Below are 23,130 nucleotides of genomic sequence, written 5' to 3'. Positions count from 1 at the left end.
CTCTCTCTCTCTGTCTCTCTCTCTCTCTCTCTCTCTCTCTCTGTCTCTCTCTCTTTCTGTCTCTCTCTTTCTGTCTCTCTCTCTCTCTTTCTGTCCCTCTCTCTCTCTGTCTCTCTCTGTCTCTTTCTGTCTCTCTCTCTCTTTCTGTCTCTCTCTCTCTCTCTTTCTGTCTCTCTCTCTCTCTTTCTGTGTCTCTCTCTTTCTGTGTCTCTCTCTTTCTGTCTCTCTCTCTCTCTGTATCTCTCTCTCTGTCTCTCTCTGTCTCTCTCTGTCTCTCTCTGTCTCTCGCTCTCTCCCGCTCTCTCCCGCTCTCTCCCCTGCCATTGATCCTCTGTTTCTCCCTCCCCTCCCCCTCTCTCCCTCCCTTCCCCCAGCTCGGACACACCAGATGGATGAGGTGAATGATGAGTTGTTGAAGAGGATCACCAGTAATAAGTCCCATCCTCCAGGCCGTAACTTCAGGGTGGAGCGCCCCTCAGACAGCGGCTCCTCTGCTCCTCTCACCTTAGACTCCAGCCCACCGCAGGTCACCGCCTGGCTCAATGCCAAGGGATTCTCTAAACCGTGAGTCACCATACTCGGCTGTGTGTTAAGAAGACATGATATACTCGTGCACACACACACACACACACACACACACACACACACACACACACACACACACACACACACACACACACACACACACACACACACACACACACACACACACACACACACACAAAACATAAAACGCACATAAACACGCACACAGGCAGGCAGGCATATATCAGTTAAAGTTTATATACTTACAATCTTCAGGAAGAGAGAAAAGTGACAAAGTGCTGTCTTCAGTTAGCTCATGGTATTATCATGCTATATAGTCTTCAGTTAGCTCATGATATTATCATGCTATATAGTCTTCAGTTAGCTCATGGTATTATCATGCTATATAGTCTTCAGTTAGCTCATGGTATTATCATGCTATATAGTCTTCAGTTAGCTCATGGTATTATCATGCTGGTCTTCAGTTAGCTCATGGTATTATCATGCTATATAGTCTTCAGTTAGCTCATGGTAATATCATGCTATATAGTCTTCAGTTAGCTCATGGTATTATCATGCTATATAGTCTTCAGTTAGCTCATGGTATTATCATGCTATATAGTCTTCAGTTAGCTCATGGTATTATCATGCTGGTCTTCAGTTAGCTCATGGTATTATCATGCTATATAGTCTTCAGTTAGCTCATGGTATTATCATACTATATAGTCTTCAGTTAGCTCATGGTATTATCATGCTGGTCTTCAGTTAGCTCATGGTATTATCATGCTATATAGTCTTCAGTTAGCTCATGGTATTATCATGCTTGTCTTCAGTTAGCTCATGGTATTATCATGCTGGTCTTCAGTTAGCTCATGGTATTATCATGCTATATAGTCTTCAGTTAGATCATGGTATTATCATGCTGGTCTTCAGTTAGCTCATGGTATTATCATGCTATATAGTCTTCAGTTAGCTCATGGTATTATCATGCAATATAGTCTTCAGTTAGCTCATGGTATTATCATGCTATATAGTCTTCAGTTAGGTCATGGTATTATCATGCTATATAGTCTTCAGTTAGCTCATGGTATTATCATGCTGGTCTTCAGTTAGCTCATGGTATTATCATGCTATATAGTCTACAGTTAGCTCATGGTATTATCATGCTATATAGTCTTCAGTTAGCTCATGGTATTATCATGCTATATGGTCTTCAGTTAGCTCATGGTATTATCATGCTATATAGTCTTCAGTTAGCTCATGGTATTATCATGCTATATAGTCTTCAGTTAGCTCATGGTATTATCATGCTATATAGTCTTCAGTTAGCTCATGGTATTATCATGCTATATGGTCTTCAGTTAGCTCATGGTATTATCATGCTATATGGTCTTCAGTTAGCTCATGGTATTATCATGCTGGTCTTCAGTTAGCTCATGGTATTATCATGCTATATAGTCTTCAGTTAGGTCATGGTATTATCATGCTATATAGTCTTCAGTTAGCTCATGGTATTATCATGCTGGTCTTCAGTTAGCTCATGGTATTATCATGCTATATAGTCTTCAGTTAGCTCATGGTATTATCATGCTTGTCTTCAGTTAGCTCATGGTATTATCATGCTGGTCTTCAGTTAGCTCATGGTATTATCATGCTATATAGTCTTCAGTTAGATCATGGTATTATCATGCTGGTCTTCAGTTAGCTCATGGTATTATCATGCTATATAGTCTTCAGTTAGCTCATGGTATTATCATGCTATATAGTCTTCAGTTAGCTCATGGTATTATCATGCTATATAGTCTTCAGTTAGGTCATGGTATTATCATGCTATATAGTCTTCAGTTAGCTCATGGTATTATCATGCTGGTCTTCAGTTAGCTCATGGTATTATCATGCTATATAGTCTACAGTTAGCTCATGGTATTATCATGCTATATAGTCTTCAGTTAGCTCATGGTATTATCATGCTATATGGTCTTCAGTTAGCTCATGGTATTATCATGCTATATGGTCTTCAGTTAGCTCATGGTATTATCATGCTATATAGTCTTCAGTTAGCTCATGGTATTATCATGCTATATAGTCTTCAGTTAGCTCATGGTATTATCATGCTATATAGTCTTCAGTTAGCTCATGGTATTATCATGCTATATGTCTTCAGTTAGCTCATGGTATTATCATGCTATATAGTCTTCAGTTAGCTCATGGTATTATCATGCTATATAGTCTTCAGTTAGCTCATGGTATTATCATGCTATATAGTCTTCAGTTAGCTCATGGTATTATCATGCTATATAGTCTTCAGTTAGCTCATGGTATTATCATGCTATATAGTCTTCAGTTAGCTCATGGTATTATCATGCTATATAGTCTTCAGTTAGCTCATGGTATTATCATGCTATATATTCTTCAGTTAGCTCAGGGTATTATCATGCTGGTCTTCAGTTAGCTCATGGTATTATCATGCTATATAGTCTTCAGTTAGGTCATGGTATTATCATGCTATATGGTCTTCAGTTAGCTCATGGTATTATCATGCTATATAGTCTTCAGTTAGCTCATGGTATTATCATGCTATATAGTCTTCAGTTAGCTCATGGTATTATCATGCTATATAGTCTTCAGTTAGCTCATGGTGTTATCATGCTATATAGTCTTCAGTTAGCTCATGGTATTATCATGCTATATAGTCTTCAGTTAGCTCATGGTATTATCATGCTATATGGTCTTCAGTTAGCTCATGGTATTATCATGCTATATAGTCTTCAGTTAGCTCATGGTATTATCATGCTATATAGTCTTCAGTTAGCTCATGGTATTATCATGCTATATAGTCTTCAGTTAGCTCATGGTATTATCATGCTATATAGTCTTCAGTTAGCTCATGGTATTATCATGCTATATAGTCTTCAGTTAGCTCATGTTATTATCATGCTGGTCTTCAGTTAGCTCATGGTATTACCATGCTATATAGTCTTCAGTTAGCTCATGGTATTATCATACTATATAGTCTTCAGTTAGCTCATGGTATTATCATGCTATATGGTATTCAGTTAGCTCATGGTATTATCATGCTATATGGTCTTCAGTTAGCTCATGGTATTATCATGCTATATGGTCTTCAGTTAGCTCATGGTATTATCATGCTATATAGTCTTCAGTTAGGTCATGATATTATCATGCTATATAGTCTTCAGTTAGCTCATGGTATTATCATGCTATATAGTCTTCAGTTAGCTCATGGTATTATCATGCTATATGGTCTTCAGTTAGCTCATGGTATTATCATGCTATATAGTCTTCAGTTAGCTCATGGTATTATCATGCTATATAGTCTTCAGTTAGCTCATGGTATTATCATGCTATATAGTCTTCAGTTAGCTCATGGTATTATCATGCTATATAGTCTTCAGTTAGCTCATGGTATTATCATGCTATATAGTCTTCAGTTAGCTCATGGTATTATCATGCTATATAGTCTTCAGTTAGCTCATGGTATTATCATGCTATATAGTCTTCAGTTAGCTCATGGTATTATCATGCTATATAGTCATCAGTTAGCTCATGGTATTATCATGCTATATAGTCTTCAGTTAGCTCATGGTATTATCATGCTATATAGTCTTCAGTTAGCTCATGGTATTATCATGCTATATAGTCTTCAGTTAGCTCATGGTATTATCATGCTATATAGTCTTCAGTTAGCTCATGGTATTATCATGCTAAATAGTCTTCAGTTAGCTCATGGTATTATCATACTATATAGTCTTCAGTTAGCTCATGGTATTATCATGCTATATGGTATTCAGTTAGCTCATGGTATTATCATGCTATATGGTCTTCAGTTAGCTCATGGTATTATCATGCTGGTCTTCAGTTAGCTCATGGTATTATCATGCTATATAGTCTTCAGTTAGGTCATGATATTATCATGCTATATAGTCTTCAGTTAGCTCATGGTATTATCATGCTGGTCTTCAGTTAGCTCATGGTATTATCATGCTATAGGTCTTCAGTTAGCTCATGGTATTATCATGCTATATAGTCTTCAGTTAGATCATGGTATTATCATGCTGGTCTTCAGTTAGCTCATGGTATTATCATGCTATATAGTCTTCAGTTAGCTCATGGTATTATCATGCTATATAGTCTTCAGTTAGCTCATGGTATTATCATGCTATATAGTCTTCAGTTAGCTCATGGTATTATCATGCTATATAGTCTTCAGTTAGCTCATGGTATTATCATGCTGGTCTTCAGTTAGCTCACGGTATTATCATGCTATATAGTCTACAGTTAGCTCATGGTATTATCATGCTATATAGTCTTCAGTTAGCTCATGGTATTATCATGCTATATGGTCTTCAGTTAGCTCATGGTATTATCATGCTATATGGTCTTCAGTTAGCTCATGGTATTATCATGCTATATAGTCTTCAGTTAGCTCATGGTATTATCATGCTGGTCTTCAGTTAGCTCATGGTATTATCATGCTATATAGTCTTCAGTTAGCTCATGGTATTATTATGCTGGTCTTCAGTTAGCTCATGGTATTATCATGCTATATAGTCTTCAGTTATCTCATGGTATTATCATGCTATATAGTCTTCAGTTAGCTCATGGTTTTATCATGCTATATAGTCTTCAGTTAGCTCATGGTATTATCATGCTATATGGTCTTCAGCTAGCTCATGGTATTATCATGCTATATAGTCTTCAGTTAGCTCATGGTATTATCATGCTATATAGTCTTCAGTTAGCTCATGGTATTATCATGCTATATAGTCTTCAGTTAGCTCATGGTATTATCATGCTATATAGTCTTCAGTTAGCTCATGGTATTATCATGCTATATAGTCTTCAGTTAGCTCATGGTATTATCATGCTATATAGTCTTCAGTTAGCTCATGGTATTATCATGCTATATAGTCTTCAGTTAGCTCATGGTATTATCATGCTATATAGTCTTCAGTTAGCTCATGGTATTATCATGCTATATAGTCTTCAGTTAGCTCATGGTATTATCATGCTATATAGTCTTCAGTTAGCTCATGGTATTATCATGCTATATAGTCTTCAGTTAGCGCATGGTATTATCATGCTATATAGTCTTCAGTTAGCTCATGGTATTATCATGCTATATAGTCTTCAGTTAGCTCATGGTATTATCATGCTATATAGTCTTCAGTTAGCTCATGGTATTATCATGCTATATAGTCTTCAGTTAGCTCATGGTATTATCATGCTATATAGTCTTCAGTTAGCTCATGGTATTATCATGCTATATAGTCTTCAGTTAGCTCATGGTATTATCATGCTATATAGTCTTCAGTTAGCTCATGGTATTATCATGCTATATAGTCTTCAGTTAGCTCATGGTATTATCATGCTATATAGTCTTCAGTTAGCTCATGGTATTATCATGCTATATAGTCTTCAGTTAGCTCATGGTATTATCATGCTATATAGTCTTCAGTTAGCTCATGGTATTATCATGCTATATAGTCTTCAGTTAGCTCATGGTATTATCATGCTATATAGTCTTCAGTTAGCGCATGGTATTATCATGCTATATAGTCTTCAGTTAGCGCATGGTATTATCATGCTATATAGTCTTCAGTTAGCTCATGGTATTATCATGCTATATAGTCTTCAGTTAGCTCATGGTATTATCATGCTATATAGTCTTCAGTTAGCTCATGGTATTATCATGCTATATAGTCTTCAGTTAGCTCATGGTATTATCATGCTATATGGTCTTCAGTTAGCTCATTGTATTATCATGCTATATGGTCTTCAGTTAGCTCATGGTATTATCATGCTATATGGTCTTCAGTTAGCTCATGGTATTATCATGCTATATAGTCTTCAGTTAGCTCATGGTATTATCATGCTATATAGTCTTCAGTTAGCTCATGGTGTTATCATGCTATATAGTCTTCAGTTAGCTCATGGTATTATCATGCTATATAGTCTTCAGTTAGCTCATGGTATTATCATGCTATATGGTCTTCAGTTAGCTCATGGTATTATCATGCTATATAGTCTTCAGTTAGATCATGGTATTATCATGCTATATAGTCTTCAGTTAGCTCATGGTATTATCATGCTATATAGTCTTCAGTTAGCTCATGGTATTATCATGCTATATAGTCTTCAGTTAGCTCATGGTATTATCATGCTATATAGTCTTCAGTTAGCTCATGGTATTATCATGCTGGTCTTCAGTTAGCTAATGGTATTATCATGCTATATAGTCTAAAGTTAGCTCATGGTATTATCATGCTGGTCTTCAGTTAGCTCATGGTATTATCATGCTATATAGTCTTCAGTTATCTCATGGTATTATCATGCTATATAGTCTTCTGTTAGCTCATGGTATTATCATGCTATATAGTCTTCAGTTAGCTCATGATATTATCATGCTATATGGTCTTCAGTTAGCTCATGGTATTATCATGCTATATAGTCTTCAGTTAGCTCATGGTATTATCATGCTATATAGTCTTCAGTTAGCTCATGGTATTATCATGCTATATAGTCTTCAGTTAGCTCATGGTATTATCATGCTGGTCTTCAGTTAGCTCATGGTATTTTCATGCTATATAGTCTTCAGTTAGCTCATGGTATTATCATGCTATATAGTCTTCAGTTAGCTCATGGTATTATCATGCTGGTCTTCAGTTAGCTCATGGTATTATCATGCTATATAGTCTTCAGTTAGCTCATGGTATTATCATGCTGGTCTTCAGTTAGCTCATGGTATTATCATGCTGGTCTTCAGTTAGCTCATGGTATTATCATGCTATATAGTCTTCAGTTAGATCATGGTATTATCATGCTGGTCTTCAGTTAGCTCATGGTATTATCATGCTATATAGTCTTCAGTTAGCTCATGGTATTATCATGCTATATAGTCTTCAGTTAGCTCATGGTATTATCATGCTATATAGTCTTCAGTTAGCTCATGGTATTATCATGCTATATAGTCTTCAGTTAGCTCATGGTATTATCATGCTGGTCTTCAGTTAGCTCACGGTATTATCATGCTATATAGTCTACAGTTAGCTCATGGTATTATCATGCTATATGGTCTTCAGTTAGCTCATTGTATTATCATGCTATATGGTCTTCAGTTAGCTCATGGTATTATCATGCTATATAGTCTTCAGTTAGCTCATGGTATTATCATGCTATATAGTCTTCAGTTAGCTCATGGTATTATCATGCTATATAGTCTTCAGTTAGCTCATGGTATTATCATGCTATATAGTCTTCAGTTAGCTCATGGTATTATCATGCTATATAGTCTTCAGTTAGCTCATGGTATTATCATGCTATATAGTCTTCAGTTAGCTCATGGTATTATCATGCTATATAGTCTTCAGTTAGCTCATGGTATTATCATGCTATATAGTCTTCAGTTAGCTCATGGTATTATCATGCTATATGGTCTTCAGTTAGCTCATGGTATTATCATGCTATATGGTCTTCAGTTAGCTCATGGTATTATCATGCTATATAGTCTTCAGTTAGCTCATGGTATTATCATGCTATATAGTCTTCAGTTAGCTCATGGTATTATCATGCTATATAGTCTTCAGTTAGCTCATGGTATTATCATGCTGGTCTTCAGTTAGCTCATGGTATTATCATGCTGGTCTTCAGTTAGCTCATGGTATTATCATGCTATATAGTCTTCAGTTAGCTCATGGTATTATCATGCTGGTCTTCAGTTAGCTCATGGTATTATCATGCTATATAGTCTTCAGTTAGCTCATGGTATTATCATGCTATATAGTCTTCAGTTAGCTCATGGTATTATCATGCTGGTCTTCAGTTAGCTCATGGTATTATCATGCTATATAGTCTTCAGTTAGCTCATGGTATTATCATGCTATATGGTCTTCAGTTAGCTCATGGTATTATCATGCTATATAGTCTTCAGTTAGCTCATGGTATTATCATGCTATATAGTCTTCAGTTAGCTCATGGTATTATCATGCTATATAGTCTTCAGTTAGCTCATGGTATTATCATGCTATATAGTCTTCAGTTAGCTCATGTTATTATCATGCTATATAGTCTTCAGTTAGCTTATGGTATTATCATGCTATATAGTCTTCAGTTAGCTCATGGTATTATCATGCTATATAGTCTTCAGTTAGCTTATGGTATTATCATGCAATATAGTCTTCAGTTAGCTTATGGTATTATCATGCTATATAGTCTTCAGTTAGCTTATGGTATTATCATGCTATATAGTCTTCAGTTAGCTCATGGTATTATCATGCTATATAGTCTTCAGTTAGCTCATGGTATTATCATGCTATATAGTCTTCAGTTAGCTCATGGTATTATCATGCTATATAGTCTTCAGTTAGCTCATGGTATTATCATGCTATATAGTCTTCAGTTAGCTCATGGTATTATCATGCTATATAGTCTTCAGTTAGCTCATGGTATTATCATGCTATATAGTCTTCAGTTAGCTCATGGTATTATCATGCTATATAGTCTTCAGTTAGCTCATGGTATTATCATGCTATATAGTCTTCAGTTAGCTCATGGTATTATCATGCTATATAGTCTTCAGTTAGCTCATGGTATTATCATGCTATATGGTCTTCAGTTAGCTCATGGTATTATCATGCTATATGGTCTTCAGTTAGCTCATGGTATTATCATGCTATATGGTCTTCAGTTAGCTCATGGTATTATCATGCTATATGGTCTTCAGTTAGCTCATGGTATTATCATGCTATATAGTCTTCAGTTAGCTCATGGTATTATCATGCTATATAGTCTTCAGTTAGCTCATGGTATTATCATGCTGGTCTTCAGTTAGCTCATGGTATTATCATGCTATATAGTCTTCAGTTAGCTCATGGTATTATCATGTTATATAGTCTTCAGTTAGCTCATGGTATTATAATGCTATATGGTCTTCAGTTAGCTCATGGTATTATCATGCTATATGGTCTTCAGTTAGCTCATGGTATTATCATGCTATATAGTCTTCAGTTAGCTCATGGTATTATCATGCTATATAGTCTTCAGTTAGCTCATGATATTATCATGCTATATAGTCTTTAGTTAGCTCATGTTATTATCATGCTATATAGTCTTCAGTTAGCTCATGGTATTATCATGCTATATAGTCTTCAGTTAGCTCATGGTATTATCATGCTATATAGTCTTCAGTTAGCTCATGGTATTATCATGCTATATAGTCTTCAGTTAACTCATGGTATTATCATGCTATATAGTCTTCAGTTAGCTCAAGGTATTATCATGCTGGTCTTCAGTTAGCTCATGGTATTATCATGGTATATAGTCTTCAGTTAGCTCATGGTATTATCATGGTATATAGTCTTCAGTTAGCTCATGGTATTATCATGCTATATGGTCTTCAGTTAGCTCATGGTATTATCATGCTGGTCCTCAGTTAGCTCATGGTATTATCATGCTATATAGTCTTCAGTTAGCTCATGGTATTATCATGCTATATAGTCTTCAGTTAGCTCATGGTATTATCATGCTATATAGTCTTCAGTTAGCTCATGGTATTATCATGCTATATAGTCTTCAGTTAGCTCATGGTATTATCATGCTATAGAGTCTTCAGTTAGCTCATGGTATTATCATGCTATATAGTCTTCAGTTAGCTCATGGTATTATCATGCTATATAGTCTTCAGTTAGCTCATGGTATTATCATGCTATATAGTCTTCAGTTAGCTCATGGTATTATCATGCTATATAGTCTTCAGTTAGCTCATGGTATTATCATGCTATATAGTCTTCAGTTAGCTCATGGTATTATCATGCTGGTCTTCAGTTAGCTCATGGTATTATCATGCTATATAGTCTTCAGTTAGCTCATGGTATTATCATACTATATGGTCTTCAGTTAGCTCATGGTATTATCATGCTATATGGTCTTCAGTTAGCTCATGGTATTATCATGCTATATAGTCTTCAGTTAGGTCATGATATTATCATGCTATATAGACTTCCGTTATCTCATGGTATTATCATGCTGGTCTTCAGTTAGCTCATGGTATTATCATGCTATATAGTCTTCAGTTAGCACATGGTATTATCATGCTGGTCTTCAGTTAGCTCATGGTATTATCATGCTGGTCTTCAGTTAGCTCATGGTATTATCATGCTATATAGTCTTCAGTTAGCTCATGGTATTATCATGCTATATGGTCTTCAGTTAGCTCATGGTATTATCATGCTATATAGTCTTCAGTTAGCTCATGGTATTATCATGCTATATGGTCTTCAGTTAGCTCATGGTATTATCATGCTATATAGTCTTCAGTTAGCTCATGGTATTATCATGCTAGTCTTCAGTTAGCTCATGGTATTATCATGCTATACAGTCTTCAGTTAGCTCATGGTATTATCATGCTATACGGTCTTCAGTTAGCTCATGGTATTATCATGCTATATAGTCTTCAGTTAGCTCATGGTATTATCATGCTATATAGTCTTCAGTTAGCTCATGGTATTATCATGCTATATAGTCTTCAGTTAGCTCATGGTATTATCATGCTATATAGTCTTCAGTTAGCTCATGGTATTATCATGCTATATAGTCTTCAGTTAGCTCATGGTATTATCATGCTATATAGTCTTCAGTTAGCTCATGGTATTATCATGCTGGTCTTCAGTTAGCTCATGGTATTATCATGCTATATGGTCTTCAGTTAGCTCATTGTATTATCATGCTATATGGTCTTCAGTTAGCTCATGGTATTATCATGCTATATAGTCTTCAATTAGCTCATGGAATTATCATGCTATATAGTCTTCAGTTAGCTCATGGTATTATCATGCTATATAGTCTTCAGTTAGCTCATGGTGTTATCATGCTATATAGTCTTCAGTTAGCTCATGGTATTATCATGCTATATAGTCTTCAGTTAGCTCATGGTATTATCATGCTATATGGTCTTCAGTTAGCTCATGGTATTATCATGCTATATAGTCTTCATTTAGCTCATGGTATTATCATGCTGGTCTTCAGTTAGCTCATGGTATTATCATGCTATATAGTCTTCAGTTAGCTCATGGTATTATCATGCTGGTCTTCAGTTAGCTCATGGTATTATCATGCTATATAGTCTTCAGTTAGCTCATGGTATTATCATGCTATATAGTCTTCAGTTAGCTCATGGTATTATCATGCTGGTCTTCAGTTAGCTCATGGTATTATCATGCTATATAGTCTTCAGTTAGCTAATGGTATTATCATGCTATATAGTCTTCAGTTAGCTCATGGTATTATCATGCTATATAGTCTTCAGTTAGCTCATGGTATTATCATGCGATATAGTCTTCAGTTAGCTCATGGTATTATCATGCTATATAGTCTTCAGTTAGCTCATGGTATTATCATACTATATAGTCTTCAGTTAGCTCATGGTATTATCATGCTATATGGTCTTCAGTTAGCTCATGGTATTATCATGCTGGTCTTCAGTTAGCTCATGGTATTATCATGCTATATAGTCTTCAGTTATGTCATGATATTATCATGCTATATAGTCTTCAGTTAGCTCATGGTATTATCATGCTGGTCTTCAGTTAACTCATGGTATTATCATGCTATATAGTCTTCAGTTAGCTCATGGTATTATCATGCTGGTCTTCAGTTAGCTCATGGTATTATCATGCTGGTCTTCAGTTAGCTCATGGTATTATCATGCTATATAGTCTTCAGTTAGATCATGGTATTATCATGCTGGTCTTCAGTTAGCTCATGGTATTATCATGCTATATAGTCTTCAGTTAGCTCATGGTATTATCATGCTATATAGTCTTCAGTTAGCTCATGGTATTATCATGATATATAGTCTTCAGTTAGCTCATGGTATTATCATGCTATATAGTCTTCAGTTAGCTCATGGTATTATCATGCTGGTCTTCAGTTAGCTCATGGTATTATCATGCTATATAGTCTACAGTTAGCTCATGGTATTATCATGCTATATAGTCTTCAGTTAGCTCATGGTATTATCATGCTATATGGTCTTCAGTTAGCTCATGGTATTATCATGCTATATAGTCTTCAGTTAGCTCATGGTATTATCATGCTATATAGTCTTCAGTTAGCTCATGGTATTATCATGCTATATAGTCTTCAGTTAGCTCATGGTATTATCATGCTATATAGTCTTCAGTTAGCTCATGGTATTATCATGCTAGTCTTCAGTTAGCTCATGGTATTATCATGCTATACAGTCTTCAGTTAGCTCATGGTATTATCATGCTATACGGTCTTCAGTTAGCTCATGGTATTATCATGCTATATAGTCTTCAGTTAGCTCATGGTATTATCATGCTATATAGTCTTCAGTTAGCTCATGGTATTATCATGCTATATAGTCTTCAGTTAGCTCATGGTATTATCATGCTATATAGTCTTCAGTTAGCTCATGGTATTATCATGCTATATAGTCTTCAGTTAGCTCATGGTATTATCATGCTGGTCTTCAGTTAGCTCATGGTATTATCATGCTATATAGTCTTCAGTTAGCTCATGGTATTATCATGCTATATGGTCTTCAGTTAGCTCATTGTATTATCATGCTATATGGTCTTCAGTTAGCTCATGGTATTATCATGCTATATAGTCTTCAATTAGCTCATGGTATTATCATGCTGGTCTTCAGTTAGCTCATGGTATTATCATGCTATATAGTCTTCAGTTAGGTCATGATATTATCATGCTATATAGTCTTCAGTTAGCTCATGGTATTATCATGCTGGTCTTCAGTTAGCTCATGGTATTATCATGCTATATAGTCTTCAGTTAGCACATGGTATTATCATGCTGGTCTTCAGTTAGCTCATGGTATTATCATGCTGGTCTTCAGTTAGCTCATGGTATTATCATGCTATATAGTCTTCAGTTAGCTCATGGTATTATCATGCTATATAGTCTTCAGTTAGCTCATGGTATTATCATGCTATATAGTCTTCAATTAGCTCATGGTATTATCATGCTATATAGTCTTCAGTTAGCTCATGGTATTATCATGCTATATAGTCTTCAGTTAGCTCAAGGTGTTATCATGCTATATAGTCTTCAGTTAGCTCATGGTATTATCATGCTATATTGTCTTCAGTTAGCTCATGGTATTATCATGCTATATGGTCTTCAGTTAGCTCATGGTATTATCATGCTATATAGTCTTCATTTAGCTCATGGTATTATCATGCTGGTCTTCAGTTAGCTCATGGTATTATCATGCTATATAGTCTTCAGTTAGCTCATGGTATTATCATGCTGGTCTTCAGTTAGCTCATGGTATTATCATGCTATATAGTCTTCAGTTATCTCATGGTATTATCATGCTATATAGTCTTCAGTTAGCTCATGGTATTATCATGCTATATAGTCTTCAGTTAGCTCATGGTATTATCATGCTATATGGTCTTCAGTTAGCTCATGGTATTATCATGCTATATAGTCTTCAGTTAGCTCATGGTATTATCATGCTATATAGTCTTCAGTTAGCTCATGGTATTATCATGCTATATAGTCTTCACTTAGCTCATGGTATTATCATGCTATATAGTCTTCAGTTAGCTCATGGTATTATCATGCTATATAGTCTTCAGTTAGCTCATGGTATTATCATGCTATATGGTCTTCAGTTAGCTCATGGTATTATCATGCTATATGGTCTTCAGTTAGCTCATGGTATTATCATGCTATATGGTCTTCAGTTAGCTCATGGTATTATCATGCTATATGGTCTTCAGTTAGCTCATGGTATTATCATGCTATATAGTCTTCAGTTAGCTCATGGTATTATCATGCTATATAGTCTTCAGTTAGCTCATGGTATTATCATGCTGGTCTTCAGTTAGCTCATGGTATTATCATGCTATATAGTCTTCAGTTAGCTCATGGTATTATCATGTTATATAGTCTTCAGTTAGCTCATGGTATTATAATGCTATATGGTCTTCAGTTAGCTCATGGTATTATCATGCTATATGGTCTTCAGTTAGCTCATGGTATTATCATGCTATATAGTCTTCAGTTAGCTCATGGTATTATCATGCTATATAGTCTTCAGTTAGCTCATGATATTATCATGCTATATAGTCTTTAGTTAGCTCATGGTATTATCATGCTATATAGTCTTCAGTTAGCTCATGGTATTATCATGCTATATAGTCTTCAGTTAGCTCATGGTATTATCATGCTATATAGTCTTCAGTTAGCTCATGGTATTATCATGCTATATAGTCTTCAGTTAGCTCATGGTATTATCATGCTATATGGTCTTCAGTTAGCTCATGGTATTATCATGCTATATGGTCTTCAGTTAGCTCATGGTATTATCATGCTGGTCTTCAGTTAGCTCATGGTATTATCATGCTATATAGTCTTCAGTTAGGTCATGATATTATCATGCTATATAGTCTTCAGTTAGCTCATGGTATTATCATGCTGGTCTTCAGTATTATCATGCTATATAGTCTTCAGTTAGCTCATGGTATTATCATGCTTGTCTTCAGTTAGCTCATGGTATTATCATGCTGGTCTTCAGTTAGCTCATGGTATTATCATGCTATATAGTCTTCAGTTAGATCATGGTATTATCATGCTGGTCTTCAGTTAGCTCATGGTATTATCATGCTATATAGTCTTCAGTTAGCTCATGGTATTATCATGCTATATAGTCTTCAGTTAGCTCATGGTATTATCATGCTATATAGTCTTCAGTTAGGTCATGGTATTATCATGCTATATAGTCTTCAGTTAGCTCATGGTATTATCATGCTGGTCTTCAGTTAGCTCATGGTATTATCATGCTATATAGTCTACAGTTAGCTCATGGTATTATCATGCTATATAGTCTTCAGTTAGCTCATGGTATTATCATGCTATATGGTCTTCAGTTAGCTCATGGTATTATCATGCTGGTCTTCAGTTAGCTCATGGTATTATCATGCTATATAGTCTTCAGTTAGCTCATGGTATTATCATGCTATATAGTCTTCAGTTAGCTCATGGTATTATCATGCTATATAGTCTTCAGTTAGCTCATGGTATTATCATGCTAGTCTTCAGTTATCTCATGGTATTATCATGCTATATAGTCTTCAGTTAGCACATGGTATTATCATGCTATATAGTCTTCAGTTAGCTCATGGTATTATCATGCTATATAGTCTTCAGTTAGCTCATGGTATTATCATGCTATATAGTCTTCAGTTAGCTCATGGTATTATCATGCTATATAGTCTTCAGTTAGCTCATGGTATTATCATGCTATATAGTCTTCAGTTAGCTCATGGTATTATCATGCTATATATTCTTCAGTTAGCTCAGGGTATTATCATGCTGGTCTTCAGTTAGCTCATGGTATTATCATGCTATATAGTCTTCAGTTAGGTCATTGTATTATCATGCTATATGGTCTTCAGTTAGCTCATGGTATTATCATGCTATATAGTCTTCAATTAGCTCATGGTATTATCATGCTATATAGTCTTCAGTTAGCTCATGGTATTATCATGCTATATAGTCTTCAGTTAGCTCATGGTGTTATCATGCTATATAGTCTTCAGTTAGCTCATGGTATTATCATGCTATATAATCTTCAGTTAGCTCATGGTATTATCATGCTATATGGTCTTCAGTTAGCTCATGGTATTATCATGCTATATAGTCTTCAGTTAGCTCATGGTATTATCATGCTATATAGTCTTCAGTTAGATCATGGTATTATCATGCTATATAGTCTTCAGTTAGCTCATGGTATTATCATGCTATATAGTCTTCAGTTAGCTCATGGTATTATCATGCTATATAGTCTTCATTTAGCTCATGGTATTATCATGCTGGTCTTCAGTTAGCTCATGGTATTATCATGCTATATAGTCTTCAGTTAGCTCATGGTATTATCATGCTGGTCTTCAGTTAGCTCATGGTATTATAATGCTATATAGTCTTCAGTTATCTCATGGTATTATCATGCTATATAGTCTTCAGTTAGCTCATGGTATTATCATGCTATATAGTCTTCAGTTAGCTCATGGTATTATCATGCTATATGGTCTTCAGTTAGCTCATGGTATTATCATGCTATATAGTCTTCAGTTAGCTCATGGTATTATCATGCTATATAGTCTTCAGTTAGCTCATGGTATTATCATGCTATATGGTCTTCAGTTAGCTCATGGTATTATCATGCTATATAGTCTTCAGTTAGCTCATGTTATTATCATGCTGGTCTTCAGTTAGCTCATGGTATTACCATGCTATATAGTCTTCAGTTAGCTCATGGTATTATCATACTATATAGTCTTCAGTTAGCTCATGGTATTATCATGCTATATGGTATTCAGTTAGCTCATGGTATTATCATGCTATATGGTCTTCAGTTAGCTCATGGTATTATCATGCTATATGGTCTTCAGTTAGCTCATGGTATTATCATGCTATATAGTCTTCAGTTAGGTCATGATATTATCATGCTATATAGTCTTCAGTTAGCTCATGGTATTATCATGCTATATAGTCTTCAGTTAGCTCATGGTATTATCATGCTATATGGTCTTCAGTTAGCTCATGGTATTATCATGCTATATAGTCTTCAGTTAGCTCATGGTATTATCATGCTATATAGTCTTCAGTTAGCTCATGGTATTATCATGCTATATAGTCTTCAGTTAGCTCATGGTATTATCATGCTATATAGTCTTCAGTTAGCTCATGGTATTATCATGCTATATAGTCTTCAGTTAGCTCATGGTATTATCATGCTATATAGTCTTCAGTTAGCTCATGGTATTATCATGCTATATAGTCTTCAGTTAGCTCATGGTATTATCATGCTATATAGTCATCAGTTAGCTCATGGTATTATCATGCTATATAGTCTTCAGTTAGCTCATGGTATTATCATGCTATATAGTCTTCAGTTAGATCATGGTATTATCATGCTATATAGTCTTCAGTTAGCTCATGGTATTATCATGCTATATAGTCTTCAGTTAGCTCATGGTATTATCATGCTAAATAGTCTTCAGTTAGCTCATGGTATTATCATACTATATAGTCTTCAGTTAGCTCATGGTATTATCATGCTATATGGTATTCAGTTAGCTCATGGTATTATCATGCTATATGGTCTTCAGTTAGCTCATGGTATTATCATGCTGGTCTTCAGTTAGCTCATGGTATTATCATGCTGGTCTTCAGTTAGCTCATGGTATTATCATGCTATATAGTCTTCAGTTAGATCATGGTATTATCATGCTGGTATTATCATGCTATATAGTCTTCAGTTAGGTCATGATATTATCATGCTATATAGTCTTCAGTTAGCTCATGGTATTATCATGCTGGTCTTCAGTTAGCTCATGGTATTATCATGCTATATAGTCTTCAGTTAGCTCATGGTATTATCATGCTGGTCTTCAGTTAGCTCATGGTATTATCATGCTGGTCTTCAGTTAGCTCATGGTATTATCATGCTATATAGTCTTCAGTTAGATCATGGTATTATCATGCTGGTCTTCAGTTAGCTCATGGTATTATCATGCTATATAGTCTTCAGTTAGCTCATGGTATTATCATGCTATATAGTCTTCAGTTAGCTCATGGTATTATCATGCTATATAGTCTTCAGTTAGCTCATGGTATTATCATGCTATATAGTCTTCAGTTAGCTCATGGTATTATCATGCTGGTCTTCAGTTAGCTCACGGTATTATCATGCTATATAGTCTACAGTTAGCTCATGGTATTATCATGCTATATAGTCTTCAGTTAGCTCATGGTATTATCATGCTATATGGTCTTCAGTTAGCTCATGGTATTATCATGCTATATGGTCTTCAGTTAGCTCATGGTATTATCATGCTATATAGTCTTCAGTTAGCTCATGGTATTATCATGCTGGTCTTCAGTTAGCTCATGGTATTATCATGCTATATAGTCTTCAGTTAGCTCATGGTATTATTATGCTGGTCTTCAGTTAGCTCATGGTATTATCATGCTATATAGTCTTCAGTTATCTCATGGTATTATCATGCTATATAGTCTTCAGTTAGCTCATGGTATTATCATGCTATATAGTCTTCAGTTAGCTCATGGTATTATCATGCTATATGGTCTTCAGCTAGCTCATGGTATTATCATGCTATATAGTCTTCAGTTAGCTCATGGTATTATCATGCTATATAGTCTTCAGTTAGCTCATGGTATTATCATGCTATATAGTCTTCAGTTAGCTCATGGTATTATCATGCTATATAGTCTTCAGTTAGCTCATGGTATTATCATGCTATATAGTCTTCAGTTAGCTCATGGTATTATCATGCTATATAGTCTTCAGTTAGCTCATGGTATTATCATGCTATATAGTCTTCAGTTAGCTCATGGTATTATCATGCTATATAGTCTTCAGTTAGCTCATGGTATTATCATGCTATATAGTCTTCAGTTAGCTCATGGTATTATCATGCTATATAGTCTTCAGTTAGCTCATGGTATTATCATGCTATATAGTCTTCAGTTAGCTCATGGTATTATCATGCTATATAGTCTTCAGTTAGCTCATGGTATTATCATGCTATATAGTCTTCAGTTAGCGCTTGGTATTATCATGCTATATAGTCTTCAGTTAGCTCATGGTATTATCATGCTATATAGTCTTCAGTTAGCTCATGGTATTATCATGCTATATAGTCTTCAGTTAGCTCATGGTATTATCATGCTATATAGTCTTCAGTTAGCTCATGGTATTATCATGCTATATAGTCTTCAGTTAGCTCATGGTATTATCATGCTATATAGTCTTCAGTTAGCTCATGGTATTATCATGCTATATAGTCTTCAGTTAGCTCATGGTATTATCATGCTATATAGTCTTCAGTTAGCTCATGGTATTATCATGCTATATAGTCTTCAGTTAGCTCATGGTATTATCATGCTATATAGTCTTCAGTTAGCTCATGGTATTATCATGCTATATAGTCTTCAGTTAGCTCATGGTATTATCATGCTATATAGTCTTCAGTTAGCGCATGGTATTATCATGCTATATAGTCTTCAGTTAGCGCATGGTATTATCATGCTATATAGTCTTCAGTTAGCTCATGGTATTATCATGCTATATAGTCTTCAGTTAGCTCATGGTATTATCATGCTATATAGTCTTCAGTTAGCTCATGGTATTATCATGCTATATAGTCTTCAGTTAGCTCATGGTATTATCATGCTATATGGTCTTCAGTTAGCTCATTGTATTATCATGCTATATGGTCTTCAGTTAGCTCATGGTATTATCATGCTATATGGTCTTCAGTTAGCTCATGGTATTATCATGCTATATAGTCTTCAGTTAGCTCATGGTATTATCATGCTATATAGTCTTCAGTTAGCTCATGGTGTTATCATGCTATATAGTCTTCAGTTAGCTCATGGTATTATCATGCTATATAGTCTTCAGTTAGCTCATGGTATTATCATGCTATATGGTCTTCAGTTAGCTCATGGTATTATCATGCTATATAGTCTTCAGTTAGATCATGGTATTATCATGCTATATAGTCTTCAGTTAGCTCATGGTATTATCATGCTATATAGTCTTCAGTTAGCTCATGGTATTATCATGCTATATAGTCTTCAGTTAGCTCATGGTATTATCATGCTATATAGTCTTCAGTTAGCTCATGGTATTATCATGCTGGTCTTCAGTTAGCTAATGGTATTATCATGCTATATAGTCTAAAGTTAGCTCATGGTATTATCATGCTGGTCTTCAGTTAGCTCATGGTATTATCATGCTATATAGTCTTCAGTTATCTCATGGTATTATCATGCTATATAGTCTTCTGTTAGCTCATGGTATTATCATGCTATATAGTCTTCAGTTAGCTCATGATATTATCATGCTATATGGTCTTCAGTTAGCTCATGGTATTATCATGCTATATAGTCTTCAGTTAGCTCATGGTATTATCATGCTATATAGTCTTCAGTTAGCTCATGGTATTATCATGCTATATAGTCTTCAGTTAGCTCATGGTATTTTCATGCTATAGAGTCTTCAGTTAGCTCATGGTATTATCATGCTATATAGTCTTCAGTTAGCTCATGGTATTATCATGCTATATAGTCTTCAGTTAGCTCATGGTATTATCATGCTATATAGTCTTCAGTTAGCTCATGGTATTATCATGCTATATAGTCTTCAGTTAGCTCATGGTATTATCATGCTATATAGTCTTCAGTTAGCTCATGGTATTATCATGCTATATAGTCTTCAGTTAGCTCATGGTATTATCATGCTATATAGTCTTCAGTTAGCTCATGGTATTATCATGCTATATAGTCTTCAGTTAGTTCATGGTATTATCATGCTATATAGTCTTCAGTTAGCTCATGGTATTATCATGCTATATGGTCTTCAGTTAGCTCATGGTATTATCATGCTATATGGTCTTCAGTTAGCTCATGGTATTATCATGCTATATAGTCTTCAGTTAGCTCATGGTATTATCATGCTATATAGTCTTCAGTTAGCTCATGGTATTATCATGCTATATAGTCTTCAGTTAGCTCATGGTATTATCATGCTGGTCTTCAGTTAGCTCATGGTATTATCATGCTGGTCTTCAGTTAGCTCATGGTATTATCATGCTATATAGTCTTCAGTTAGCTCATGGTATTATCATGCTGGTCTTCAGTTAGCTCATGGTATTATCATGCTATATAGTCTTCAGTTAGCTCATGGTATTATCATGCTATATAGTCTTCAGTTAGCTCATGGTATTATCATGCTGGTCTTCAGTTAGCTCATGGTATTATCATGCTATATAGTCTTCAGTTAGCTCATGGTATTATCATGCTATATGGTCTTCAGTTAGCTCATGGTATTATCATGCTATATAGTCTTCAGTTAGCTCATGGTATTATCATGCTATATAGTCTTCAGTTAGCTCATGGTATTATCATGCTATATAGTCTTCAGTTAGCTCATGGTATTATCATGCTATATAGTCTTCAGTTAGCTCATGTTATTATCATGCTATATAGTCTTCAGTTAGCTTATGGTATTATCATGCTATATAGTCTTCAGTTAGCTCATGGTATTATCATGCTATATAGTCTTCAGTTAGCTTATGGTATTATCATGCAATATAGTCTTCAGTTAGCTTATGGTATTATCATGCTATATAGTCTTCAGTTAGCTTATGGTATTATCATGCTATATAGTCTTCAGTTAGCACATGGTATTATCATGCTATATAGTCTTCAGTTAGCTCATGGTATTATCATGCTATATAGTCTTCAGTTAGCTCATGGTATTATCATGCTATATAGTCTTCAGTTAGCTCATGGTATTATCATGCTATATAGTCTTCAGTTAGCTCATGGTATTATCATGCTATATAGTCTTCAGTTAGCTCATGGTATTATCATGCTATATAGTCTTCAGTTAGCTCATGGTATTATCATGCTATATAGTCTTCAGTTAGCTCATGGTATTATCATGCTATATAGTCTTCAGTTAGCTCATGGTATTATCATGCTATATAGTCTTCAGTTAGCTCATGGTATTATCATGCTATATGGTCTTCAGTTAGCTCATGGTATTATCATGCTATATGGTCTTCAGTTAGCTCATGGTATTATCATGCTATATGGTCTTCAGTTAGCTCATGGTATTATCATGCTATATGGTCTTCAGTTAGCTCATGGTATTATCATGCTATATAGTCTTCAGTTAGCTCATGGTATTATCATGCTATATAGTCTTCAGTTAGCTCATGGTATTATCATGCTGGTCTTCAGTTAGCTCATGGTATTATCATGCTATATAGTCTTCAGTTAGCTCATGGTATTATCATGTTATATAGTCTTCAGTTAGCTCATGGTATTATAATGCTATATGGTCTTCAGTTAGCTCATGGTATTATCATGCTATATGGTCTTCAGTTAGCTCATGGTATTATCATGCTATATAGTCTTCAGTTAGCTCATGGTATTATCATGCTATATAGTCTTCAGTTAGCTCATGATATTATCATGCTATATAGTCTTTAGTTAGCTCATGTTATTATCATGCTATATAGTCTTCAGTTAGCTCATGGTATTATCATGCTATATAGTCTTCAGTTAGCTCATGGTATTATCATGCTATATAGTCTTCAGTTAGCTCATGGTATTATCATGCTATATAGTCTTCAGTTAACTCATGGTATTATCATGCTATATAGTCTTCAGTTAGCTCAAGGTATTATCATGCTGGTCTTCAGTTAGCTCATGGTATTATCATGGTATATAGTCTTCAGTTAGCTCATGGTATTATCATGGTATATAGTCTTCAGTTAGCTCATGGTATTATCATGCTATATGGTCTTCAGTTAGCTCATGGTATTATCATGCTGGTCCTCAGTTAGCTCATGGTATTATCATGCTATATAGTCTTCAGTTAGCTCATGGTATTATCATGCTATATAGTCTTCAGTTAGCTCATGGTATTATCATGCTATATAGTCTTCAGTTAGCTCATGGTATTATCATGCTATATAGTCTTCAGTTAGCTCATGG

At 34.9% G+C, this 23,130-nt stretch overlaps 1 protein-coding gene across 4 annotated transcripts in view; it reads left to right on the top strand.

Annotated features, from left to right (window-relative positions):
* Positions 1–23,130, top strand: part of eps8l2 (EPS8 signaling adaptor L2) — a 173,573-nt gene that overhangs the window by 108,444 nt on the left and 41,999 nt on the right. For all 4 annotated transcript variants that reach the window (XM_045688582.2, XM_082957476.1, XM_045688583.2 and 1 more), the window contains one exon: positions 375–564. In XM_045688582.2, coding sequence (XP_045544538.2) covers positions 375–564 — 190 coding nt within the window. The remainder of the gene's footprint in view (positions 1–374; positions 565–23,130) is intronic.

Source organism: Salmo salar, chromosome 10 (assembly GCF_965601325.2).
Source record: "Salmo salar chromosome 10, fSalSal1, whole genome shotgun sequence".
Classification (NCBI taxonomy): Eukaryota; Metazoa; Chordata; class Actinopteri; order Salmoniformes; family Salmonidae; genus Salmo; species Salmo salar.
Note: the sequence above shows the minus strand (reverse complement) of the source record. Positions and strands in the feature narration are given on the sequence as shown.